The sequence below is a fragment of the Taudactylus pleione genome, unplaced genomic scaffold (assembly GCF_031769625.1).
Source record: "Taudactylus pleione unplaced genomic scaffold, aTauple2 ptg000080l, whole genome shotgun sequence".
Taxonomy (NCBI): Eukaryota; Metazoa; Chordata; class Amphibia; order Anura; family Myobatrachidae; genus Taudactylus; species Taudactylus pleione.
In genome coordinates, this window is record NW_028284482.1 from 1,416,002 (window position 1) to 1,429,854 (window position 13,853).

The 13,853-nt window shown below is 41.7% G+C and overlaps 1 protein-coding gene across 4 annotated transcripts in view; it reads right to left on the reverse strand.

The window, feature by feature from the left end:
• The window catches only part of EP300 (EP300 lysine acetyltransferase), a 147,925-nt gene extending 136,097 nt beyond the window's left edge, over positions 1-11,828 (reverse strand). For all 4 annotated transcript variants that reach the window (XM_088468008.1, XM_088468006.1, XM_088468007.1 and 1 more), the window contains exons 1-2: positions 10,679-11,828; positions 388-1,016 (exon numbers count right to left, since the gene is read on the reverse strand). In XM_088468008.1, the coding sequence (XP_088324134.1) occupies positions 388-1,016; positions 10,679-10,766 (717 nt within the window). In that variant the 5' untranslated portion in view covers positions 10,767-11,828. The remainder of the gene's footprint in view (positions 1-387; positions 1,017-10,678) is intronic.
• Positions 11,829-13,853: the final 2,025 nt, after the last annotated feature.

Here is a 13,853-nt window from a genome sequence, read left to right on the forward strand (position 1 = left end):
CCCCTTAACTACAAGCTCCAAATAAGAGTCTTCTATCTGCAGTATGGAGTAGGAAAGATGCCTAAACCTAACTCTCCCCCTAGTGCCTAACCCGAATCCTCCCCCTACCCCTGCTACTTATCTTCGGATGTCGGCGCCGGTATTCTAAGAGCCGACATCCCATGTGCCGGGATAATGGCCGTAGCCAGTTAATATTAAAATAAAAAGATTATCCATTAGATAAATTACATGGAATTATATAAACTATTTAGCAACGGGTTAGCATAACTTTAAAAGGTAACAGGTTAACATTTATTTCTGTAGGCAGATAACAATTACCTTACATATATGGTAAAATGCTGTTTGTTTTAGCAAACAAATCTGTTCAAGGTCTTTAATCTGACTTACCTTGTTCATGCCTGTTGGCTGAGGACTTCTCATTCCCGGCTGACCTCCCATCTGTGGTCCACCTTGTTGAAGGGTCTCAGCTAAAAGGTTGCCAGAACTTCCCAAGCCTTGGTTAGGATAAGGCATTCCAGGACGACCCCTTCCAGTACCAAGTGACCCATTCATCATCTGCCCCTGCATCATGTTTTGTCCATTTCCAGTTGACATCATGCCTGCATTCATGCCCATTCTAGGCTGATTTATTGGGTTGTTCATAGAGGGCATTATTCCAGCTGCTGAAGATGGGTTTAGGGTTTGAGTAGGGGGTCCTGGATTGGTTCCATTACCTCCCATGCCCAAACCTGGGGATGTCAACCCAGTCTGAGACATCGGGCTCTTTACCATGTTGTTCAGAAGTCCAATGCCCGGGCTGGTTTGCGGTGTTTGCTGCCCAAGGCCCATACCCATATTTGCAGTACTACCACCTCGCAATAGTTCAGAGAGCTGCTTATGCTTGGCGGCTGCATCAGGCACCATGCCCAGGCTGGTATGCAGCTGACTAAGATCTCCACCATTGCTCAAACCAAACTCATTAGAGCTAATTAATTCATCAGGCAGGTCTTGCTCCAGGTCAAATAGAGACCCAAAATCTAAGGGATAAAGAAAACAAAAAAAAAAAAAAAAAGTTTACATTCAGTTTATTATCACAGCTTCACATAATTAGAACAGTATTGTTCGCCGAAACCCTCCCCTACATTTTCTTCTTGTGTAGGAAAGTCACACGACGACTACGAGCCAATCTTAGGCTGGGTACACACCTGAACGATATCGGCCAGATTTGGCCAAATTGGAATGACAAATTGGGCATTTCGTGCAGTGTGTATGCCCTATTTGTGCGCTCCCACGGTTGCATAAGATATTGTGTAATTGGCCGTGCTGCACATCCAATCACACGATATCGCATGTGAGGCTGTACATATTAATAAAGGAAGGAACACTGATCGTTCCGTCGTTCATTAAATTTTTTAAGTGTGTACCGGCAATCATGCGATGTAAAAGATGAAGGCAAATCGTCCGGAACATCGGAACGTTTGCCGGTTGATTAGGGGTGTACCCACCCTTACAATAGAAAATACATACAATTTTAAATGTGTTGGTAATTACTGCAACATCAATATAACTTACTAAAGCTAAAGAGAAAAACAAAAAATAAATCACATACTAGTAAAAGAATGAAACAGAATTAAGTTGTTATAGTTGAACTAAACAGTGAGTTGAATTGAATAGGTCCGGGACCAACTTCTCAGCGCTATTCACCTCGCATTTAATTGCATCGCCCCCATTGACAAGATCTTATGTACTACATATGCATCACATACAGAAGTTTCAGTCAAAGCAATGTACCAAGAACAGCATGAAACCAAAAGTTATCTTTGCTCATTTAGAAGTTTCTGTTTTTTTTTAGTTTTTTTTACCCAAATAAACTACGTGCTAGTTTTAATGGCACTACATCTAATCTCTCCCTGTTTGAATTGCTATAGAGGCTGCAGCTCATATGCCCAGTGTTGCTGTATATATGATAGTTGGGAGCACTCATTTATATATGCCATCATTACGGTCAAACTCAAACAGTAGTATTAACAATTTTCGTTTAAATTAAACCTCATCAAAGCTGCTCATATATGTACGAGATGTGACAGGGCACTGTTTATGCCTTCAGCTTGTGTCCATTTACCCGCAAATACCCTTTCCCATAACAAGCTATTAATCTCACTCCCTTCTTTTCTTCATCCTTAACAGCTTTGAAAAAAGCTCAATAAAAACCATTGGGGAGCATTAAAAAAAAAAAAAAATGGTTGCAGCATTAAGGAAAATATAATAATAACATTTTTTTTAAAAAAAACAAAAAACTGTTTTTGTGGAACTCAATTTAAAAAAAAATTATTACTGTTATTTAAAAACAGTACAAAATGGATAGTTCAATAATATAAATCAGGTTCCCAAACACAGGATTAGCATGGCCTCTTTTGCAACAAAAGTTCTAGGGGTTCAAATCTGTCTGGTATGCGCAATATCCATGTTGGTCTTCTCCGGGTTTGTCTCACACACAAAAACAGGCTGGTAGTTTAACAGACTTCTAACTACAGTAACTGGCCCTAGTGTGTGGATGCATAATGGTGGTAAAGAAATGTCTTGTTCATATAGTGCTGTATAATATGGCATAACTCTATAAAGAATAATCAATAAATAGTGCCAACCACTTAAAGATGGCTCATTATATTTCATATTTTGAAATGATAATTACAAAGTATAGCATTACAGTGATAAAGACTAGCAGGCTCATCGTCCAAATATACCTAAAAAGTGCCATGTCCGAGTCTCACTCACCCTACCCACTGATTTTAACATATATATATATATATAATATTCGGCTACGTCTGTCATGTCTCCAATATGCACATTGGGAGCCATGGTGAACACCGCAGGTGCGCGTGTGAGAGAAGTCTGGCTTTTGGGCACCGAAACTGTATTTTCAATAGCGTGTCCAATAGTTTAGATGGTCTAGCCTCTTTACAAGGGTGATTCATTTGTTTTCAATTTATTTCATACGCCGTGCCCAAATAGACTTGGTTACTGCGCCTAAACAGCAGTAAAACCAGCACTTTTCACATATTCCTGCTCGCAACCTCAGGAGGGTGCGAGCAAAAATGTTTCCACCTCCGGCATTCTGGCCCTAACAGAACAACAAATGAATCGATCAGTCGGGCACCCATTACTCACAGTCGCAGGTGAAACCAATTGAATCGCCTCCCACGTGTCTAAACTTGGTGCATTTAGGCACAAAAAGTAACGGGCACTCAAAACAATTGAATGTGACCAAGTCACTTTATGGTTAAGGTGCCCAGACCACCCCTTACTGGTTGCAATTAATTAAGGAGTACCCTTGCCTATGTATTGTTTTTGGGCTATCAACATATTTTATTATTCAAAACTATGCAAACTCTGAAGAAAAAAAGGAAAAAAAAAAAAAAGGAGGAAAAAGGCATAGTGTTCAATTGCACATTTTATTGCAACTGATGCATAGAACCCTGCTTTAGCAGTTTTGGAAAACTCAAGAACCACAAAGTATTTCTTACAAAAACGTCAACGCCATAGGTGGAGCCACAGGAAAGCACGTCAGATGCAATCACCTGATGTGGTTGCACCTACGGTGTCTACACCATGGTGGATCGAGTGACTCCCGTCCAGCCTTGCCGGAAAATCACAGCAGCCCTGCTTATATCTTTTGCTCCTCTACTGCACTTACCTCCTTCGAGCTAGTAATTAAGAGTGAAATGTGCCTGTTCTAAAACTTTATTTACAAATTACAACAATATCACTGCAATAATTAATTGAATTGTTGTTTTCTATGAAACATTTTTTTTAATTTTCAATAAATGACCTTTAATTGTTCGGTTATTAGCCAAATTTGTTTTCTACAATTTTAGTAGCTCTTCAGGAGATTTCATTTTTCTCAAGAAGCTAGCACCTCAATTGAGGTTGGCGACCACTGCACTAGACTATGTGTATACCCAGCACGATATAGAAATCCGTACACACTGCATAGTGATAGATCATTCCCCCGCCTCAACCAGAGGTATGGCGTCAGGTGGCGGGCGTCGTATCTTCTGATCTGCCGTGCATGCACAGCAGAAGAAAACTGCGCTGGAGAAAACGTGATAGTGCGTACACACTGAGCGATGTGGCAGACATATCGATCCGATTCACGTCCGTCCAATATATTGCTTAGTGTGTACCCAACATTAGTTCTTCTTGCAACTTATAAAAATAAAATAAAAATGCGTACTTGTCCATTTGAGTAGATTTTCTTTGCAGTGACAAGAGATAAGTAAAATAATGGCTTAATCTGAATCTTCCAACTTAAATATTGCACACGTACCGCAATTAATCGTCATGAAGTGCACTCCCTTCCTCTTGTAATTCAATTATAAATGGCCATTCCCCGGAAGTAAAGCAATACCGCAAGTTATTTCTACAATGTGCAACCAGAAAATAGTGAATGAAAAAGTGGCCAAGTCACCTTCAACCCCCTCCCCCCTTTCAAAGTGACAAATAAAATAGTATTAGAAAGCAATTAGTGACCTTAAGCAAAGTATTTGATGTTCTTAAAAGGCGTCAAAAAGATTTATTTCTACATTTTTAGAATTAAAGTCTACACTATTTTGGGGTACAGAAAAATTGTATTTAATGTCCTTTTTCAGGGTTTTAAGATAAGTTTTCACCTCCTGAGGTGCAAGCAGAAATCCAACAAAACTAGTGCATTTAAGTTGGAGACTGCAGGTTACCGCGACTAGACACTTGGCTTAAGGTGCTGTAACCTTTATCTCCCGACTTACATGCAGTGCCCGTTGGGAACAGTTGCATAGCTCTAGGAACTCGGGGCCTGATTCAGAGCCGCTCGTAAGCGGTCGTTCGCACATCAGCACATGCGTATGGGTCGTAATGCGCATGCGCCAACCAGTCAGTGCGGTCGGAAATCGTGTGTTCGCAAAATAGAGAGTGCCTGCTAATTTGAGTGACAGGATGAGGCGTTTGTGGGTGGTAACAGAAGAAGGTGCTTGAAAACGGGGAGTGGAGATCCGAACGCAGGCGTGCCAAACGGTCAAAACGGGCGTTTTAAGGGTGTGCATAATTAACAAAGCAGCGTCATCGACCACGTCACTTGGTTGTTTCGTAGCCAGAACTGTTCGCATGATTGCGGTAGGAAAATCCTACCACAAGCACTGCGAGCAGTTCAGACTCCTTTCGATGTACTCGATTAATCTAATAAATAGCGGAGATGATGTATGATGCGAACGGCCAGGGGGCGTCTTTACAAAATAGCGAGCGCATGTTTCGTTCGCTCAGACATAGAGTCGCCAACAGACCGCAAAGAGCGAGCGCTCAATTAAAATAGCCGGCCCCTTTTTCTGAACGAGCGAGCGCAAATAGCATCCGGCTCTGAATCAGGCCCTCATTCCCGATGGTATTCAACACTGCATTCAATTGAACGGCGGAGGCAGCTAAGCCCGATGCTCTTAGGCACATTAAATACTAATGGGAGCCCGAACTGAGAAACAATTTAATTGATCCATCGGGCGCCTATTCGTATGGATGCCCAGCAGGGGGGCATTCAAGTCAATTGAATAGCCCCCATAGTGTCTGTTACCCAGTGAACATAATTGTTGTACCTGGGCCTAATATATAAAATGGAACCATATTCCTTATGTAGGATTAAACTTAAAGGGGAGATTCAATTGCTGTGGGTGCCACCATAATTAATGGACGCCCAATGTAGCAATTTAATTGTTTTGGGCGCCCATTAACACGCTTGTCGCACCAAATTAGACAGGGTTTAGCGTCTAAGTGCCTGGTTCCCAAACCACGGACTTTTCACACATTTTTGATCGCCTCCGGCAGTTGTTCCCAACACGAAAAGGGGGTGTGGGGGGCTGGGCGGAGTATTGGAGTAAGTTTTTTTGGACACGCTAATAATAGGCACACAATTCAATTGTTTTTTGATGCCCATTTGTCATACCCAATTAGACAGAGTTTAGCCAACTGCTAAACCCATTCTGGTTAGCACGCACAAACCACAGACTTATCGCACATTTCTGCTAGCTGCCTCAGAAGTGCGAGAAGAAATAAGTGCTCCCGCGGCTAATCAGAGGCTAGATGGTTTTAAAATTCTGATTAGACAATTTGTTGGTGTTAGGGTGGGTACACACCTAAACTATTTACTGAACGATCATTGTTCCATTCTTCATTAATATGTACAGCCTCAAATGTGATATCATGTGATTGGCCTTGCAGCACAGCCAATCACACGATATCGCATGCGACCGAGGGAGTGCGCAAATCGGGCATACACACTGCACGATATGCCCGATTTGTCCAAATCGCCCAAATTGTGGCAATATCGTTCAAGTGTGTACTCAGCCTTACATTTCTGTCAGGTTTTTAGGGGTATATTTACTAAAGTGCAGGCTTTTAGAAGTTGAGATGTTGCCCATAGCAAATAGATTCTAGTTATTATCTAGAACAGGGGTGGGCAATAAGCGGCCCTCCAGCTGCTGCTGAACTACAATTCCCAGTATGCCTTGCAAGTTTTGGCATGGCCAAATAGAAAAACTTTGGCAAGGCATGCTGGGATGTGTAGTTCTTCAACAGTGGGAGGGCCGCTTATTGCCCACACCTATTCTAGAAGGTGCTAGATAAATGTTAAGTAGAATCTGATTGGTTATTCTGGGCAAAATTTCCACTTCTAAAAACCTGCACTTTAGTAAATATACCCCTTTTACCCTACTTCAAAAGGCAGTTATGCTGTCAGTATAGGGGTATTATATAAAGGAATCTTACCCAGCACTAATAACATTTGCTCATTTAAGAAAATAAACAAGAACCCTTTTTTACCTTTTTTTTTCTGTAATGGATAGAGAATAGTTTATCACTTTCACAATAGCTGTCCTTTAAGATAGTTAAAGTTTGAAAGAGGAAATACTAAATCTCTCATCAGAAGGCAATAATCTATATACACACTCATTGGGCTCGATTCAATTCCACGTAAATTGAAAAGCGCCGGGAGGGAGCTCCCGGAGCTATTCAAGTCACTGCGCTGTAAAGTCCAAGAATCCTCTTGCGCCTTAAACATGGTGTTTAGTTGGAGAATGACGGTTCTCGCAACTAAACTGCCCAGAGCGATACTGTTTTCGCGGCGCTAAGGGCAGAAAACAGCATCACACCTGGAGTTGTCGAATTTCGGCTCGCACGCCAAGAGGGATGCGAGAAGAAATTCTTAGCAGCGCGCTAAATTAAATAGCTCCAGGAGCTCCCTCCCGGCACTATTCAAATTGCGTTGAATTGAATAGAGCCCATGGACAGGTTAACATCTTCTCATGAAGCAATACCAAGTGACAGTGGATGAGCTTAAGCATTTTACAAAATAGTGATCAATTACTATGTCAAATGTGCGTCACAGCAGTTTAAGCAAGCACACTACAAACCATGGGAGCAACAAGCTGCTTTTATAATCCATCCAGTTTTTAAGTATAAAAAAAAATTAAATTCAAAAAATAGTTGATCACTGACCTACTGAACACTATTTTGACAAATGATTAAACCGTGTTCAGTGCAGTTTAAAGCACTGTCGATATGTACAACCAGGGGCTGAGCTTGCATGTGCCATAGATAAAAACAATATTGAAAATATCCCCTTCTGTGAGGATATGCAAAAAAAAAAATGAAAGTTTTTAACATATCCTTATCAACTTTAGGTTTAACAGTAGCATAACAATACTTTTCAATAGAGGAATGTATGTGTCACAAATTATCAGCATCTTTACTAATTATTTCAAAACTAAAGTTTTTCAACTAATAACATTCTAATTAGACTAGACTAGTCAGTGATCTCTGCGTGTTCATACTAACTGAAAACATATCTGATATCATGTAGTACACCTAATGTGGCGATTTCCAGACAATTGTGATAAACTAGCTGAAAGAATTCCAATACATTGGGCAGAATTCAATTGTTTCCCCCCTTCGCGCCCGACGGAGCTATTCAATTGATGCTCCGGCTGGGCAGGATCAGCTGCCTGCACCAGGACTTCAGCTCGCTCGCCCCCCCCCCCCCCCCCCTTCACGGGAGGCGAGCTGATATGCGCGAAAAGTTACCCATTTGGATTCCCAAATGGAACTTTTCACGATCACGCCCAGCACATTGGTCGGGTTTAGCCGTTTTACGCAGGTAAACCAGACCTCAATGGGCGTGATCGGTACAATATTCTAAATCAATTTACTATTGCCCCGCGATCTCCCGTCACTTTTGACGGAAAATCGGGCATGAGAAAACAATTGAATTGAGCCCATAGAGCTCTACTCTAGTTTGTGAGATTTCATCCATTACTGTATAACAGTTCTACACCCAGTATAAAGAAGGTAACATAGGAAAGTTACAGAATGAAAAAATACAATCAACTGTAGGTCAACAAGTGACAGTTGCTTACATTTTTTTTTAGAAATTGTGTATAACGGAATCTTCCTTTAATCTATATGTAAAATGAATATGAATGGTTTAAGAAAAAAAGTTAGTCTTCCTTTAAAAAAAAAACACTATTATGCTGCATACACACGGTGAGATTTTGTGTCAGATATGAACAATAACGACTGTAAAAATCGTTCAATTGTTCATATCTTTGACATGTGGGGCATGCATCGATCGAACGATGCACGTTCCCGCATGTTAGATAATGATCTCTGAAATCTGATGTGGTTGCAGTCAGATTTTAACGATTTCATTAATTTTAATAAATCGTTCAAATCGTTGGTAGAAATAGTTCAATCGTTCATCTGACAAATTTGACCGAGTGTATGCACCATTAGATAACTCTGGTGTTATGCTGGGTACACACTAGACAACGCTGTCCAATCCTGTGGATCGGAGCGACATTTCTGGTACATCGTCTAAGTGTGTACCCATGATATGTGTACTCCCGTGTATCATTAGCAACATCGCCCCTACTGCAGAAAGACACGTCAGACTCAGCATCGGCAACTGTGTAGGCACTTGCCGCATGCCGGGTCCAGTCGCCGGCGATGTCACGCTGGGTACACATCGTCTCAAGTACCCAGCTTAAGACTTGATTCCTGATGGTAATTTGTGCATTATTTTGAAATAATTGAATTTAGTAGCTTCACTGCAGAAGTCTGCACAAAGAAAAGACAACTAGGAAAAAGTCAAAAACCCCAAAGATGACTGCAGACTATATAAAACATACTAACCAAACCGTGAGCATATTATATAAATTAACTGTCGATTACGTACAAAAGTTTACCACCTTTAAATAAAGTAGGTTAATTTCAAGATAAGTATTGCTTTTAGATTTTGTGATGGGTTTGCAGTAGAGCTGAGCGGTTCGTTTAACTGTTCTTTTTGCCAAATTAACGTACGTTTGAATTTAGCTCATTGACTATCCAAAACACGTGGGAGTCGGATAGCCAATAAGATGCTGTTTTTGAGAAACAAACCATTCATCTGTAGTTTACAGTTAGAGCTGCTGCACTAGGCCAAGGACATACTACAACGACAGGGAATTGGGACAATGGTCGGGACAAATTCCCTTCGTCCCAAACCATCAGTGATTGCCTGTACACACTATTCAATTTAATAAATGACCGAATAATATCTCGTTCCGTCCTTCATTAAACTGCACTACCTCGTACATGATCTCTCTTCAACCAAGAGATATACTGTGTACGACCGGCGGGAGCACGCAATTGTGCATACACGCTGCTCCATGTAGCTCCAATTTGCCTGGAAATGACAAATCGTGCAGATATCATTGTAGTGTGTACACTGCCTTAGACTGTGTCACTCACATTTTATAAGGGGGAATTTTGCTGCTCCAAAAACAAAATTTAAAAAGGCACTTTGATGCTGTATCTATCTTTGCACATTAGTTTTCTATATTTTTTAAACAGAACATAGAATATAATGATAGGTGTCTCACACAATAACCAGTGAAAACAAGAAATCCACTGCGTTCCAAAACAGACAGTCAGTATATAAAGGAGCATAGTATTTCTTATACATGCATTATATAAGATAATACAACATATAATACAACGGTTTTTACTGTGTATTAAATGGACAGGTGATTAAACCACCCAAAAAAAAATACTGGACAAAGTGACGTTTGTATTAGGCAACACAATTGTAATTTAAAGTGCTATAATGTAAAATTAAAAATAAATGTACAAAAAAAAAAAAATCTCAACATTTTTTACTAATTGTTGTTTACAATAAATTCTAACACCATTATTTCAATCCTGAAAAAAAAGCTATGGTACACAATAGGTTAAGAAAGCATTTTTCTGCAAAAACTACAGTAAATGCTAATGATAACAAAAAGGAAGCCATCTCTTAGCTTACAAATTAAACAAAACAAAAAAAACACTAACCTTAAGTAGTTTACCTGACCAGAGTAGATTGGACAACATATTAGGCTATAATCATTTTTATTTTGGAGAAACATAATCAGAGCCTGCTACATGCATATGACCAACTTTCTATACTAGAAGTATTCCATGATATACATCTTTTAGGATTACATAAACTAAATCCAGTTTTAATCAGTTCGTCATCACGCCATGAATCCTAAAGAGAAACATTGTATAATTACATCATATACATGATGCACAATTATACACTGTACAATAGATTAAAAAAAAAAAAAAAAAAAGAGAAAAAAAAAAGTGAAGCGCTAGTTGTTACCTGGACCATCACTGGAAGACAGAGCAGGAGAAGACATCTTGGGTTTCTTGGCTGAAGGAGGCCCAGGATCAACCAGATTTTCGGCCATGACTGCAAATGTTTTTGATGTGCTCCAAAGCTCCACTATTAGTCTGTAAAACGCGAGTCACTAAGACACACAATGGACGCCTAGAGGGAAGCGCTGCTGCTCGTCCCTACTGTGTAAGAGGGGTGATGGCTCCTCAGTAAGTGAATGTATGATGCACCCCGGACTCAGGTGCTCAGGCTCCCCATTCCCGCACTGCTGCTGTTCCTGCTGATGCTGAGCGGAGCCAGGTATGGGGGCCTCTCCTGAGACGTCATCCTCCGCTAAAATCACAGCACACAACTAGGGGATCGGGAGCAACTCCGCTACTCACTATAGAAAGATTAGGGGCAGGCTAGCGGACACCTACGTGCGGGGTGACGGAGGGCTTATGGAGATGGGGAGACGGGATTCCCTTTACCTTACTACCACTCAGAGGCGCAGACCCGGGTCTCTCCCCCCGTGAGAGGGCGGCATCGTTGCGCCACTAGATCACCGTGGATTTGCTGCTGGTGCAGATCGCACGATTACATAGCTCCTCTCTGGTACCGCTCGGGTAGGGATCGGTAGGGAGCGAAAGGCGGGTGTGTGACCTCCGCCGGCCGCACCACCAGCTGGGCTACAGACCAAGGCCCCTGGAACGATCGCCCAGGCTCGTATGATTGCAGCCTCCTCCTCGCTGACTGGCAGAGAATGCGGATTCCCTGGGTTTCAAAGCGGGTGCAGAGCAGTGTCACCCGCGGGTGTTAGATACTAGGGCGCAAAGTCTCGATGTCAACTGGCCGAAGCCGGTGTCGTCGCCGCGACTCTCCTGGGATGTAGGGGGAGCAGTATCCCCGGGTGGTCTCAGGATGAGAGGAGGGAGGAAGCTCGTCCCCGGAGGACCTGGATGGAAAAGTAGGACACCGGGGAAAACGTCTACTGTTCTGCAATCCCTGCTGGGGCTCTAGGGGCCCGCTGTTCTCATCTAATTCAAGTTAGGGCTCCGTCCCTCACACACAAACAAAATGGCGGCTGTTGTTTCTTCACTCCTCTCAGGGAAGCTTCGGCAGTAGCAGCCGGAAACGACGCAACGCCACAGTAAGGAAGAGATACACCCCCAGGGGCGGGGATACTGCGTTTGGGAGGGGCCTCGCAAGGCGCACGCTCATTGGCTGTGCCACACAATGAAATTCTACAACTTGGAGACCAGCTAAGAACACGTGATGTCTTAGGAAACGACTAATTGGTTGAATCACTGCAGAGTCCTTAATGCGTCACGGCCAGTTCTTGCTGTCTTAAAGGGAAGGTGTGGGGCCTCCACTCTCCTCTCCCTTCCCCCATTTTACTCGGCTCAAAATAATGTTTCGGCGGAGATTATTACGGTTACATTTTACTGTTGTGTAAAAGGCCAGTTAGGTTTTCTCACACATTACTGGAATAAAATTGACACGATAATAAATTAGCGGTTTTTTTGTCTTATACGGCTGTAGTTACAGTACAGCATATCCTGCAAGCACATTCAGTGCTGAGGAGTTAAGTGAAATGCAAATGGTGACAATACCATCATAAATCAGTGAGGCACTATAGGAAGATGGAGAACTATTGCGAAGGGAGACCATAGCTATATGAAGTCAGGACGGGATTCAGTGAAGACACTAATGTGCACCACATTAGGAAGATATAATTATGCAGTATAACAAAAGGCAATTCACATTAAAATCATCTACATGGTTTTGTCAGTTAAGCGTCCCATACACGGGGCGATTTTACACACGATATGCACGATTTCGATCGATTGCAACGATCAATCGTGCATACCGTGTGTGTTTTGGCATGCTGTACGAGGGTGATGCGCGTCTCGGCCGTCGTACATCGGCATCGTAAATCTTATGGAAAACCATAAGATCTGTGATCCATCATGGTGTTAAATAGGTAAACGAAGCATCTTGTAAGATGCATTGTTTACCATTCACAGCAGCATGCGATGCATCGGGCTGATTTTGAAAACGTACCGAGGTGTCGCACGTTTTCAAATCGCACCGTGTATGGGCCGCATTAGGTTAATAATTTTTTCCCATTGAACGTTATACCATCTGTGAGCTCTAAAACCAACGTTAAATGAAAAGTCACAATTTCTTTGGTGAGAAGAGAAAAGCCAGTTAAATGTAATGACCCTCAATGCTGCATACTTAGAATGGTTGTTGGGTCTGTTTATCTTCCTGATTACTTGTGAAGATGTATAAAATATTTCATCTGGTGATGACGGCCATTTCCAATTGATAGTTGATGCCAACTTGCTCCATCGTGCTTACTAAATATTCACCATCTCTGATGTCCTTGATCTCACCTGGGTAACTCTTTCCATTATATTCAACATCGAACCAGTCACCAACATTAACTACATCATCTGAAGTCACTGTGACAGTTACATTAAGTTCATCAGTAGAAAGAAATTAAGTTGAAAATGTCTTGGCATCTGCTGTGATACAATTTAATTTTCATGTATTGTGTTCTATATTTCATGAAATGACCCAGAGTTTAAAGGGGCCTATCCACTAGGTGACCTGAAAGACTGAACGACTAGCGTTCAGACCTTCAGGTCGCAGAGGTGTGGTGCCCGCACTGAACGTCATTCAGTGCAGGAGTCCGACCTCCTATCTCTGAACATGCCGAACCTGACGAGCGTCGTCAGGTTGACGGGCATGTTCCGTAGATAGTCGGGGTCGGCAAGGACCCAGCATGCATGCGTATCACTGGTCCTTGCCGGCGATCCATTACACAACTTTGTGAACAATGCGACCAAAACCTTCTGGTTTTGGTCGGATCGTTCTAAAAGTCATGTAATGGATATGCCCCTGACGGTCTGCATTTTAAGTGCAACTAATTAACAGTAATACTGTAAATAACATTGTGACTAGTATGATATGACTTTGAATAAATATACCATATTATGCCAGCAAAAAAAATGAGTAATTTTAAAATTACAAATAATAATGATATTTATATATCTATAATATGCCTAGCGATTAGGATGTATGGCAACATACATCAAAAGGGAAGAGAGTAAGAGACACATATGTATACAGATATATTTTGTTAGTAATTTGGTTGATGGTCTCTCTATTTTTT